This window comes from Gracilinanus agilis, chromosome 3 (genome assembly GCF_016433145.1).
Source record: "Gracilinanus agilis isolate LMUSP501 chromosome 3, AgileGrace, whole genome shotgun sequence".
Lineage (NCBI taxonomy): Eukaryota > Metazoa > Chordata > Mammalia > Didelphimorphia > Didelphidae > Gracilinanus > Gracilinanus agilis.
In genome coordinates this window covers 403,865,958-403,879,047 of record NC_058132.1, presented here as the reverse complement: position 1 = coordinate 403,879,047, position 13,090 = coordinate 403,865,958, and the positions used below count along the sequence as shown (strand labels likewise).

Here is a 13,090-nt window from a genome sequence, read left to right as displayed (position 1 = left end):
TCTTGGTCTGGTAGTTTTTGAATTTGGTTATAATATTCCTGGAAGTTGTCAGTTGTGGATTAAATGTAGGAAGTGATCTGTGGATTCTTTCAATTTCCACTTTTCCCTCCTGTTGTTCAAGAATGTCAAAGGCAGTTTTCTTGGATAATTTCCTGAAGGATGATGTCCAAACTTTTTCTTTTGTCATGATGTTCCGGTAGACCAATAATTCTTAAATTATCTTTTTGAGATATTTTTTCAAGATCGTTGGTTGTGTCAATGAGGTCTTTCATATTCTCCTCAATTTTTTCATTTTTTAAATTTTGTTTTATATATTCTTGTTGCCTTGTGAAGTCATTTGCTTCTAGTTGTTGAATTCTATTTTTTAAAGACTGAATTTCATACCTGGCTTTTTGATTATCCTCCTTCTGGTCTGATTTTCTTTGTAGATCATCTTTTGCTTTCTTTGCTTCATTTTCAAGCTGGCCAATTTGGGCTTTTATGACTTTATTTTCTTGTTCTAGTTCATATATTTCCTTTTTCAAATTGTCTTCAGCCTCTCTTGATTGCTTTTAGAGTTCCTAAAGTTCTTGAGTTAACTGAATTTTGAGATCTTCCAAAGCCTGTGTCCAATTAGCTGAAACTTCTTCCTCTTCTTCTATTTCGTTTGCTCTCTTTTCATTTCCTTGAAAGATGCTGTCAATTGCCATTTTTTTCTCTTTTTCTGTTTAGTCATTTTTTCCCTTTCTCTGTTCTGCTATGTTAAGCAGATGGATTTAATGAGCTTTGATGAAAGAACTTTTCCCCAACTGGCAATGGAAATTTGTAGTTACTTTCTCTGCAGTCTATGGGGAGGGGTGTTGGAGTTTCCCTGCCCTCTGAAGACTTCTTATCTCTCCAATTGATGTGATTAAGCCTGGACTGGGTTAGTCTATATTGCTTAATGTGCCCTGAGGCTAAAACTTTGAGAGAAAAAGGGGGTGGGGAGGCAGGATTGAGTGTTTTCACTGAGCTGTCCAGCATTAGGGTCCCACTGCTCTGTCTTGCTGTTAAGATTTGGTTTTCATTCCATTGGAAGCACTTCTCGATGTGGTAAAGCATGCAGGACCGAAGTTTTGCTCCATCTAAGCTGCCATCTTCCAAGCGTTTTTTCTGTGTTTCTCTGTCTTTCTCCCCAAGCCACCTCCCTGGTGTATGTGTTCAACTCCTTGAGTCTGGCGCCAGAGGTGCTAGGCCTGTAGTCAGGAAGACTTGAGTTCAAATCTGGCCTCAGCCACTTACCAGCTATGTGACCCTGGGCAAGTCACTTAACCTCTGCCTGCCTTAATCCACTGGAGAAATGACAAACCCCTTCAGTGTCCTTGCCATGAAAACCCACTGGACAGTATGGTACATAGGGCATGAAAAGGGGGATGTGCTTGAAATAACTGAAACACAAATATGTATATACCATAAATATGTATATTCTAATATAAAAATATAAATGCATTCCAATGTAAATTTTAGTTTAGTTTACATATATATAATATACATGTATACATATCACAGGTACACATATAAATATATGTGTATGTAGATAGATGTAGACATCTATCTGATACACTAAAACTGGACGCTTGTATAAGCTCTGGAAAAAACAACAATCCTACTAAAGGGTGCTCATAAATATAATTAGGTACATATGAAATCTACAGTAGTTTTATTAACTTTAGTTTGAATAGTGATACAGAAATTTTAAAAACAAAATAAAATGTATACTGAAATGTTCGGTAGTGCTTAAGCAATGTTATAGGGAAATTAAGAAATTAGCCAGTGAAGGTGACTGACAGGCAGAAAGCAGAGTAAAAAGATTCCAGAACTTTGGGTGGGTGGCTGGCTGAGTGTCAGTTACTCTCTGGACTTTCCCTTGGATGGGACTATCTGGTTTTTCTCTGTGAATCCTGCCTTGTTAAATCAACAACCATCAAGAGGTCACTGGCTGGAGTTAGGCTGAGTTATAGGTGAGATACACACTGGTGGATAGGTGTGTCAAAATCCTTACTCCCTCTCCAAATTGGATTTACTGGCTGTTACCAACTGGATTCCTGAAGGATCCTGTTTAAGGACAACAGACGTGAGACCCCAATCTAGACCTGTTCACCTTCTAGTTTTCCTTTATTTAAATATATTCATAGGAATTATGGTTAGGCAGCTGGGTGATTTTAGTGTGGTCAGTGTAGAGAAACCCTGTTGGACCTTGGAGGAAGGAATCCAAGTTTTGTTTTAGTTAATTAATCCCACTCCCTTCCTTACCTGTCCCTGTTTGTTAAATAAACCATGTTATGTTACCTAACAGCCTCTCCCTTGACATCCTTTCCCAGATCTGGTGATTTGGCTCATTACCAGCAGTTAAGAACCCAGTTTGATACCCTATTAGAGATACCCTATTGATACTTTATTTATACTTATTCAACCCCAACCCTTATATATATATATCAGCTAGCACAAAACTTCACTGCCTAATTTTCCATTCTAGAATTAGCACTGTTATGGATGTTCATGTAAAATAAATAATTATTTTACTGGCCATGAATGCTCCCCGATTGTTTTGTGTTCTGCTTTGGAAAATACAAAAATGACTCATTGAAAAACCCAGGCCTATTTAGTGTTCCTAGGTCAGTAAATTAAAATTTTCATAGTCTAAAGTATCCATAGAAATGAAAATGCAATATACCAGTAAAACACTGAGGAAGACCCACTGGCCACACAACTTTTATTCTTATTTTCTACTCCACTCCTTCCCCTACTGCCACATTATATATGCCTGTGAAGTCCTTGTATTAGTTACAGAGTCATAGAGAAGGGCAAAAGTAGGAAGAGATCTTTCTTCTCTGGAAATCAGCTTTGTTTTATTTACAACTAAAAACTCAAGTACAAACAAGTGAAGATCCTTTTAAAATTCTTGCTTGTGGAAATGTGTATATGATGGTGATGGAATACTATTGTGACACAGGATGATCTCAGAAAGAGCTGGAAAGACCTTCATGGACTAATGAAGAGTTAAATAAGCAGAACCAAGAGAACATTATACGCAGTAACTGCAATACTGTGGGACAATCAAATGTGACAGACTTTGCTAACACCCATTCAGAACAATTCTGAAGGACTTATGAAAAAGTATGCTATCCACCTCCAGAGAAGGAACTATTGGAGTAGGAATGCAGATGAAGACATATGATTTATCACTTGTTTATTTGGGTATATGATTTGAGGTATGGGTTTTATAAGATTATTCACTTACAACAATGAATAATATGGAAATATGTTTTGCATGATAATACACATACAACCCAGATTGAATTGCTTATCAACTCCAGGAGAGGGGAGGGAAGAAAGGAGGGAGACAACATGAATCATATAACTTTGGAAAACCTATATGGAAATTTGTTATTAAAATAAAATAAAAATAAAAGTTAAATGAATAAATAAAATAAAATTCTTGCTTGTGGGCTTAGAATTTAAAACCTCAGGTTACTGGTTTTCATTCATTGGTTATATCTATGCTCATCTAGGTAGCTATCAAAAGTAGAATTTGAACCCAGGATCTATGCAGTCAGTGTTCTTTTCCTAGTACCCTATGTCACTAAAACCAAGAGTAGTAGACAAATTAAACAGCCATCTACGTAAAGATACTCTTAATATTCTATTTTATTAATGGAACTGGGTATGAATCCTGTTTCCACTACTTTTTTTAGCTGTGTGTTGTTGGCCTCATCCTGTAAAGTGAGGGTGTTGAACTAGAGGTCTCTAAAGTTTCTCCCAACTCTTAAGTCTATGTTCACATCAATAGAAAAGCAAGGGTAGTGGCCAAAATGTTTTTCTGAGGTTGTCCAAAAATGTACTGGATGTAGCTGGATCACAATTCAAATATAAGAGCAAGCTGTGTCAAATAAGAATCAGACAAATAAGACATTCTCAGTGAATAGTTAATTAAGGATGACAGAAAGCAACCCACAAACTATAACAACTGAACAGAAATTTTCTGTTTTGTAGGCATGGGAATCCAAAATGGTAACAAATCTGGTTATATTCTACATGATCTTTCAAATAAAAACATTCAATTCCATCTAAAATCATGGAAGACATTGTTACAGGAGATAATATGCATAAACAGTCTCTTGAGGGTACTTGGTTGGAGCTGCATTTGCGGGGTGACAGCCAATAGAAAGCCCTCTTCCACTTACAACCTTGATCAATTTTCTTCCTTTACATATTTTCTGCCTATTGAATTTCTACCCATCCAGTCACAGAATGTACAACTGGGAGGGATCTTAGAGACTGAAATCACTCTAGTCTAACCCTTTTCTTATACAGAAGGAGAAACTGATGGTCCATTTAGGTAGAAACTTAACTGAACCTATGCTCAGTGATTCCAAAATTAGTACTCTTTCTAAGTCAATGCACTGTCTTGCCCTATACCACAGTTTAAAGCCCAACTTGTATCCCTTACATCAGAAAGCCTTCCCTGATTCCTGCCTCTCTACCAGTAATGTCCTTTCCCTCTACAAATTTCACATAGCCCTTAGCTTACATCTCTATCGTGCACTTATATCCTGTTAACTTGTTTATTTGTCTTATCTCCCATTTAGTCTGAATGTTCCAAAAGGGCAGAACCTTTACATATTTGGCAGTGTCTATAATGAATCATGAAGTAAGCACTCTAAAATATGTGGTTTGAGTTCAATTATTCTCATTTCTTTTTAATACAATTAAAAGTCATAATGCTACTCAAGAGTACATCCAACACTTAGTAATGCTTATGGATATTACTACCCAAAACAATAAATGTTATAAGCTTTAAGCATTTTATCACTGAAGTACTGTAAACTTTCTAAGAAACTTTTAGTTTAAAGACCTTCCATAGAGACTGACGTCAAAATTCAACAAAAATGGATACACATCAATAGATATAATTCAAGGAGACTTACTTAACATTAATTAGGCTTCTAAATATCTAATTTTCTCTTTCAGCTGCTTTCATTTCCCCTTCCAGATCTCTTAACAATTTTACAAATCTTTTTTTTTTAAACCCTTGTACTTCGGTGTATTGTCTCATAGGTGGAAGATTGGTAAGGGTGGGCAATGGGGGTCAAGTGACCTGCCCAGGGTCACACAGCTGGGAAGTGGCTGAGGCCAGGTTTGAACCTAGGACCTCCTGTCTCTAGGCCTGACTCTCACTCCACTGAGCTACCCAACTGCCCCTCTTAACAATTTTAAAAGAAAATTATTTTTAAAATCCAAACATGAAATAGGTACCAAAATGTTCATTATAAATGTCAAAAAGTTCTCTCATTCCTACATCATTATCTTTTTTCTGTTTGCATAGATGCTATATATGTTTAATATATTTGATCTTAGAATATAAAAAGTAAGCCTTTTAAACTTTCTATAATTTATAACAGCTAGTAAATATCACAAGTACAAAAGTATAAAACAAATCCTGTTAGACCACAGATATTTTATCAATTATAAGACATGAATTATATTTGCAGTTCAGAGTTTTTTTAATAAAGATCTTATTGTTGACAAAAGAGTCTTTGAATGTTTCTGTCACCCTGATGCAATCCTGTTAAGTGTTATAAACATATATGTTTAAATGTATTTCTCAATATTCCCAACTACGTAAAATCAACATTTATTTAATGACATAAATGACCATATTAAATAATATTCCCAAAATTATTAATAGTAAAATACAGATGAAAACATTTGTAAAAATTTACCTTAGATTCAAGAAATTAACAAGAATAACAAAAAATGGGCATAATCAATATTGGAGAGGCTGTGGGAAACCAGGAAGACCAACTTGAAGTGCTGCCAATCAGTCCAGCCATTCTGAATTTCAATTTAGAATTATACTTTGAAACCCAGCAATCCCAGTACAAAGCATATACTCCCAAGGCAATCAAAGACAAAAACAAAGATTTACCAGAATAATCAGAGCAGCACTATTTGTTGGAAATAAAACTAACTGAACACCCACCAATTGGAGAATTGCTGAAAATTGGTTCACAAATGCAATAGAATATTATCGTCCACTAAGTAATGACAAGTAAAAGGAATTTTTAAAACAGGGAAGGTCTCTATGAAGTGACACAATGAGAGAAGCAGAACCCAAAGAACAACAATACAATGACTGCCCACCACCTTAAATGAGATCATCAGAAGGAAAAGTAAATTCTGAAAAACTGATAAAAAAAAAAAGTGTGGTACTAGGGAAAGAGGACTGGACTTTGGAGTGAGGGAACCTAGGTTTAATCCTGTTTTTGGCATTTACTGCCCATGAGATTTTTGACAAGCTACTCATTAAGTCTCAGTTTCCTCATCTATAAAAATAAGATGACTACACTAAATGTCAAAGGCTTCCTCCAACTTTAACTCTACAATCTTCCCTCTTCAAGGCAGAGAGGCAGGGAACTAAAGGAATTAGTTGTATACATTGTCAGATTTAGTCACCATATCTGGTATTTTTACTTAATCGTTTTTTGTTACAAAGAATGATTTAATTTGAAGAGGAAGTATTCCCCCCACCCTTGAAACTACTGTGAAATAAAAGCAAAAAGCATCAGAAACTTATTTTTAAAGTAAGAATTTATTAAGCATCCTCTATATGCTTAGTGCTGACAAATACTTTAAAAAGAAGTATAAGATGGGTTCTGGCATGCCTCAAAGGATCTAGTCAGTCAGGAATCTTGTCAGGAAATAAAACTAATACACATGAAACAAAAACAAAAAAAACCAAATGAAACAAAATGAACTCTCCCTACCCCCAAAAAGCAAACCCAATAACCATAAGTAAGTAAAATTATGTGTGTAAATGGATAGTGCTATCTTTAAGTACTTTAAGTACTATGGAATTTCAGGGGAAAGATAAGGAGATCTGAAGGAATCAAAAAATTTGGAAATCATAAAATAAAATTTTCATTTTAAAGTGTAAAGAGGGACCACAGAAAAATGGAAGGAAAAGAGATTCAGCTTATGGAAGAAGTAAAACATCTAGTAGAATGAGCACTATAAAATGTGGATAATAATACTTATAGTACCTATCTAAAAAGAGTTGTTATAAGGGATCAACTCAAATAATATATGTACATTATTTTAAAAAGCTTAAACAAATGTTAAGATGTCAGCTATTATTATATTTTGGGGAATAGGAAAGAATAGAGAACATTTCATGGTAAGAGGAATGAGTGAAGGCATGGAAGAGGGAATAAACACAGTGGATTTATGAAGGAATAAACAGATTTGACTAACCAGAGCAAACAGTGCCATGAAGATAAACACCGAGAAATAAGTTTGAATTTGCTGAGCTAAATTTTTAGATGTCTTGAAAACCTCAAATGTTCAGAGCTGACACTATAGGCATCAGGGCATTTTGACTAGAGGGCTGCCATAATGAAGGAAAGATGAGAGGCAGTCACAGAGGCCAAGTAGCAGATGCTTAAGTAATAAGGGATTGGCTTAAGGTGAGAATGTTAAGAAGAAAATGGGATAATATGAGATTTTAAAGGAAGAAATGACAGAACTTCATGATTTATTAAATACAGGGACTTAGGAAGAATAGCTGACTCTAAGGTTTTGAGTCTATGTGACCAATACTATAGCAATGCCACTGACAAAAACAATGAGAAACTGGGTGAAGGAACTGATCCTTTTTGGAGAGGAGAAATTATGTGTTTTGTCTTCTGACAAATCTGAGGTGATTGGCAAAGATACAAGTGATTATGACTCACAGGCAGATGTATACAAAAGACAGGACTTGAGGTGAGATGACAGGACCACAGATATTGATTTGAGAGTCATCAAACAGAACTCAAAGTCATGAAAAGGCATTTCTTTTGGGAAAGAGTACAGGAACAAAGAAGGCCTCTGATCAAGTCTTGGGAATGACTAAAATTAGGTTGTGGGAAGAGTTGGAGTGACTAACCACTGTTTGTTTTCAACTAAAGAAACAGAAAAGGCCCAGCTGTATAGTTGCAGAAAAACAGAACCCAAAGAGGAGCTTCAAAAAGGAAGGGGGACCAGCAATGTTATAATTTCAAAAGAGTTCAAAGGTTCAAAGCTGAGAGAGTATGTTTTGAACTATTGTTATTCAACTTGGAAAAAAAAACAAGAAAAAGTAATTAGACTTAAGCTACTTCTTTTGTGATTTCTTTTCCCCACTCAACTTTCAGCTTTTTTTTGGTAACAATTGAGGACTGAAAAAAATTTGTTTTTTTTTCCCATCACATGTAAAAACAATTTTTTACATTTTTAAAATTTTTTGAGTTCCAAATCTCTCCTTCTGCTCTTTCCCTAACCCTTAGACAACAATCAATTTGATATAAGTTTTTCACTCAACTTAACACAGAATCTAATTAATGAGGAAAGAGGATTGTTTATGACCTTAGCAAGCCACTACACTTGTCTGCATTTTAGTTTTTTATCTCTAAAAGGTCTATTTTACAATATCAAAAAATAAGGACCTCAATATCACAACAGTTTATTTTTGTGTGCTGCCAAAAATATTTAAAAATAATTTAAAGTCCCAATAGGTAAAACTCATTTTAAGTTTGTCAAAATATACAAACTGTTCAAGTGATGATTTGTAAAAGCACTTTTCTGGTAATGTTTCTAAATGATATCTCCCGGACTTCAAACTAATAGCTGCTGGGGTAATTCATAAACTCATGGGACATCACTTAGCAGTTAAAAGATGTGTTCCTGAATTCACAGGTGAGATGGATTTGATGCCAGTAAAACCTACTTTGTCCTTCTGAGTTGTTAGCAAAATACCTTATAAAAGGTATGTCTGACTTCTGTTTAGTTCTAGTTCAACTCTAGAAATATTTGCCATTTTCATTATCTCCATTTCGGATTGTATAAGGCAGATTAGAAAAGGCAAAATGCCCTACTCTTTGGTCTACAACTGGTATCTTTGTTGGAAGGAAACTATGCAGATAAAGCTTTCCAGTTCATCATTTTTTTTCTAAAATTTAATAAATAGCTTGGTGTCAGGGAGGAAAAAGAGGAGAAATAAAGAAAAGTTGTCAAGGAGGAAAAACAATTAGAGACCATGATCCTCAAAGACCATAAAGGAATGACCAAAGAAACATGAAACCTAAGGATCCATGCTTGCGTTATAAAGGATGGGCTGGTCTTAAGTGAAATGCAGGAATTATTATCACTTCCATTCCACATCTTTTTAAGAGCTTTATAACTATCCTAGTTTGTAGAGAGACTAGAGCAAAAAGTCCATTTCCTTCTTTTTTCCAGTTGAAAGGATATGGAAACTACACTACTTGGTTCTTTTTTCCCCGAATACAAGAACTAATATATCCATCTTCACCTAAGACCAAAGATGCTTGTGTTTAGCAAAGCATTACCTGCTTACCATTACTACTAATTACCAAGTTAGGTCAGGATCTCCAATGTAAGTGAAAAAGCTGTTTCTGTGATTGATCTGGGAGTGTGTACATGCATTCTGAACAAAGGATCATACAGAAGGATAAGATTCTCTAGGACTCCCCCTTTCCTTTTTCATTAGATCCTATAGGTAAATCAAGGAAGGCTTTTAGCAAGTTCAGCAGACCACATTGTAGGCTTGGCTGGTATGGATCTTCATACCAGACCAATCAACAATGAGATCACAGACCCATTTTTGTATTTTAAATCCATCATGGATTGAGAGATCACTTACACTAATAGGAACAAAAAAAAAAAAAAAGGTTTCAAGATAAGTTCATCTTTGAGGTGAAAAACATTTTGATTTATGGCCCTGAAAATTCTGTAAGTGAATTCAGAGGTTATATGAGAAATACTCTGTAACAGTGTTGAGAGTTTTCATGAACCATTGTTATTTGAATTAAGAAAAGTCAGTCTAAACACCTGTTGCTATCATGTCCTTCCACAAGGTATTCATAATTTAACAACCTCCTTTGCTGTAGTTGCTTAAGTTAAGATGGCATAAGTGAAGAAAGGAAGGACTTTAAGAATGGGGGACTAGATTCCCCCTATTTGCCTCTTGTTCTTAAGGGCTTGAATTTCCTCCTAGAGCAAGAGAACTAGTAGAAAGAGGTTCAGAAGAGAAGACAACTACACTGCTGACTCTTTCCTGGCAGGCAATTTCCCTCTCTTCTTTCCCATCCTCAAACTTTCTCTTGCTGAAGAAGTGAAGAGGATAGAGAAATAAATGCAAAGAAGGCTTTTAAGATAGGAATACAAATGTACCAGCACTGATGTTCTGATGAGGGGAGAGAGAAGGGAAAGCAACTGTAAAGACTCCCCTACTTCCTATTACCCTAAGACCAAGCACTTTCCATACATACTGCAGGATTCCACAGTGTACTCCTTGCCCTAGTGTCCCTTGTTGTTGCCACAGTCACACACATGGGTTGTGCCCATGTAACTATACCAGTGGCACACATAGAACAAGGTTGCTGTATGTCTGTAAGTGATGGAGCACACAGAAAGGGATACCTCTAACAGCTCTTTGTAAGAGCAAGGAGTGCTGGAGTCAAAACAACTGGGTTCAAACCCCAAGTCTGCAGCTTGCTAAGTCACTCAGTATGACCAAGATAAACTTTCTCTCTGAACTTTTCTCATTTCACAACCTCTCTAAGGCCTCTCCTAACACAGAAGCTATTACCCTAGATTTTGTTGGTGTCAGATCCTCAGCTTGCATCCTTAACCCATGGGCAGGTCTGCCTGCCTCAGTTTTCTCATCTATAAATGGGTTGGCCTAAGGTGATGGATGATACATGACCTCTAAGGCCCAGCCCCCAAGTTATACCTCCCAGATCTTGTAGAAGTTGGGATCCCAGCCTCCATGTACACAATCCACCCTTCCTGGATGCATGACCCCTGGGCAAGTGTGCTTGCCTCAGTTTCCTCATCTGTAAGTGCTCTGGCCCAAGGAGATGATGTATGGCCTCTACGGCCCCTTTCCAGCCCTGAAACTATGCCTCCTAGATCTTGGTGTTCACAGCCTGCATGCATGCCCACCAGCTACAACCCTTATTGGGTGCATGACCCCGCGCAAGTCAGGTTTCCTCAATTTCCTCACCTGTAGAGTGAGACAACCTAAGGAGATACAAGACGTCTCTAGAGGCTCTTCTTGCCCGGAATCTATTACTCCTAGGCGAGTACACAACCTGCGCGCACGTCCGCAAATGGGTGCAGGACTACTGTGAAATGCAGTCTGCCTTAGTTTCCCTCTCTGTAAAATGGGGAGAATCAAGGCGCCTGCCCTTCGCCGCCCCACGCAGGTCGGTGCCCACCCCTCCACTTTCCCCTAATCGCCCAGCCCGGGCCCCACTAACCTGAGATGCCTCCCCCTATGACGACCACGTCGCACTTGGTCGTCGGGAACATCATTTCTTCCCGAGTCCCCCTCCTGGTGGACGGGGGAGTGTTCCTCGCCGAGGACGCCATGCTCACGGTTGTGTGGGTTTAGCACAGAGAAATTCGGTCTGGGGGTGAGAAGGTGGGAAGAGACGTGTGGGCCGGTCAGCTGGGGGTCTGGGGAAAGGAGCCTGACTCGGCTCTGCTCGGCTTCTACACCTCGCTGCCAGGCTGCCTGCGGGAGCCACCCAGCGCGCCAGGGGGAGCTCGAGTTTGCTAGCTTGGCTCGCCCTGCCCCGCCTCCTTCTCCTCTAGGTTTCTGTGGTTCTCGTTCCCGCCCGCGCCAGCCACAGCCACTGCCACAGCCAAAGCCTCAGCCAAAGCCTCACCCTCAGCCTCAGTCTCACACTCCCAATCTCCCCCCTGCTCAGTCTCGGTCTGCCTGGGGCGTCGCGCGGACCTAGATCTTATAGCCCGAGCCGGGTTGCGCCCGCGCTGAGCTCCTCCCGCTCACCACTTGCCACGAGAAGGCGGAGGAGATGGAGGAGGAGGGGAGGGGCGTAGCGGACCGAGGGAGTGGGATGCGGTGTCAGGTGAGCCTGACTCTGCACAACCGCGGCGGCGGAGCCTCAGCCTGATTGTCGTATCATTGGGTCTGGGAATGAGCCTTTAAAACGCAGGACGAGCTAGGGTGCCGCGGACCCCGTGGGATATCCATGTGGGAAGGCGTAGGGGAGGGGCCGGAGCGGCGGGAAGCTTCCTTCTGGCACGCGCCACCTGCTCTGGCTACTGAGCATGCCCAGCGCTCAGGGGCTTCTAGGCTAGGACTTAAGGAAGGGGCAGCGGGGTATCTTGGCAGGGCATCCTCCGCAGCGCAGAGGATACCGGGAGAGAAAAGGGCCAGGGACAAGGCCGAAAGAGGGAGAGACTCCTAAAAAGGCATCACCGACCTTGATCTTGGCTTGACCTCTTGTCTACACAAAGTATGGGTTCTCTTTGTGATGTCATTCACCTAAGCACCCCCCACACACACACCGGGCTACTGCGGGGGGGCGGGGGGGGGAGGAAGGGAAGAAGGGAGAGAGGGAGGAAGGAAGGGAGAGAGGGGAGGGGAGAAGAGGGAGGGAGATGGATGTAACTCGAAGCAGAGCAAATTTCCTCTTTTCTGTACTGAGGCCTAGCTAAGGATGCACGCCTAGAGACCTGGTTTCTCCCGGGTGACCCCAAGGGTCATTTACTTTTCTAGGTTAGTTAGTTTTTCAAGCCCTAGAATTTAATCCAAACCGAATAAAAGCTAGAAGTATTATATAATTGTCCTAAAATAAATAAGTGAATAAAAAGATGCCAGATGGAAGTTGGAGTTGAAGGTTAAAATGAGGATAAGGGGTAAAGTAAGGAACACAAAGAATGTTCAGATGTGGCCTCAGATACTAGCTGTGTGACCTTGGGCAGGTAATTTAACGCTGTTTGCCTCCGTTTCCTCATCTGTAAAATGAAATAAAGAAGGAAATGGCAAACCATCTCTACCAAGAAAATCCCAAATGGGGTCTGGACTGAAAAAACAGAAACTGAATAGCAAAAACAAAAAAACAACCCACAAAAGGCATAGCCATATCTTAATATTAAAAAAAAACAACAACAACTATTGAGGGCAAATGACCTTAGAAGTTATCTGCCTAAAATGAGTATTAGGGGCAATATCCCTGGAAAGACCACTGTATCTAGCATTCAGAGGACCTGTATCCAAATC

At 39.1% G+C, this 13,090-nt stretch overlaps 1 protein-coding gene across 1 annotated transcript in view; it reads right to left on the bottom strand.

The window, feature by feature from the left end:
- MAOA (monoamine oxidase A) overlaps positions 1-11,820 on the bottom strand; it is a 108,740-nt gene extending 96,920 nt beyond the window's left edge. The window contains exons 1-2 of the mRNA XM_044669223.1: positions 11,730-11,820; positions 11,319-11,468 (exon numbers count right to left, since the gene is read on the bottom strand). Of these exons, the coding sequence (XP_044525158.1) occupies positions 11,319-11,430 (112 nt within the window). The 5' untranslated portion in view covers positions 11,431-11,468; positions 11,730-11,820. The remainder of the gene's footprint in view (positions 1-11,318; positions 11,469-11,729) is intronic.
- Positions 11,821-13,090: the final 1,270 nt, after the last annotated feature.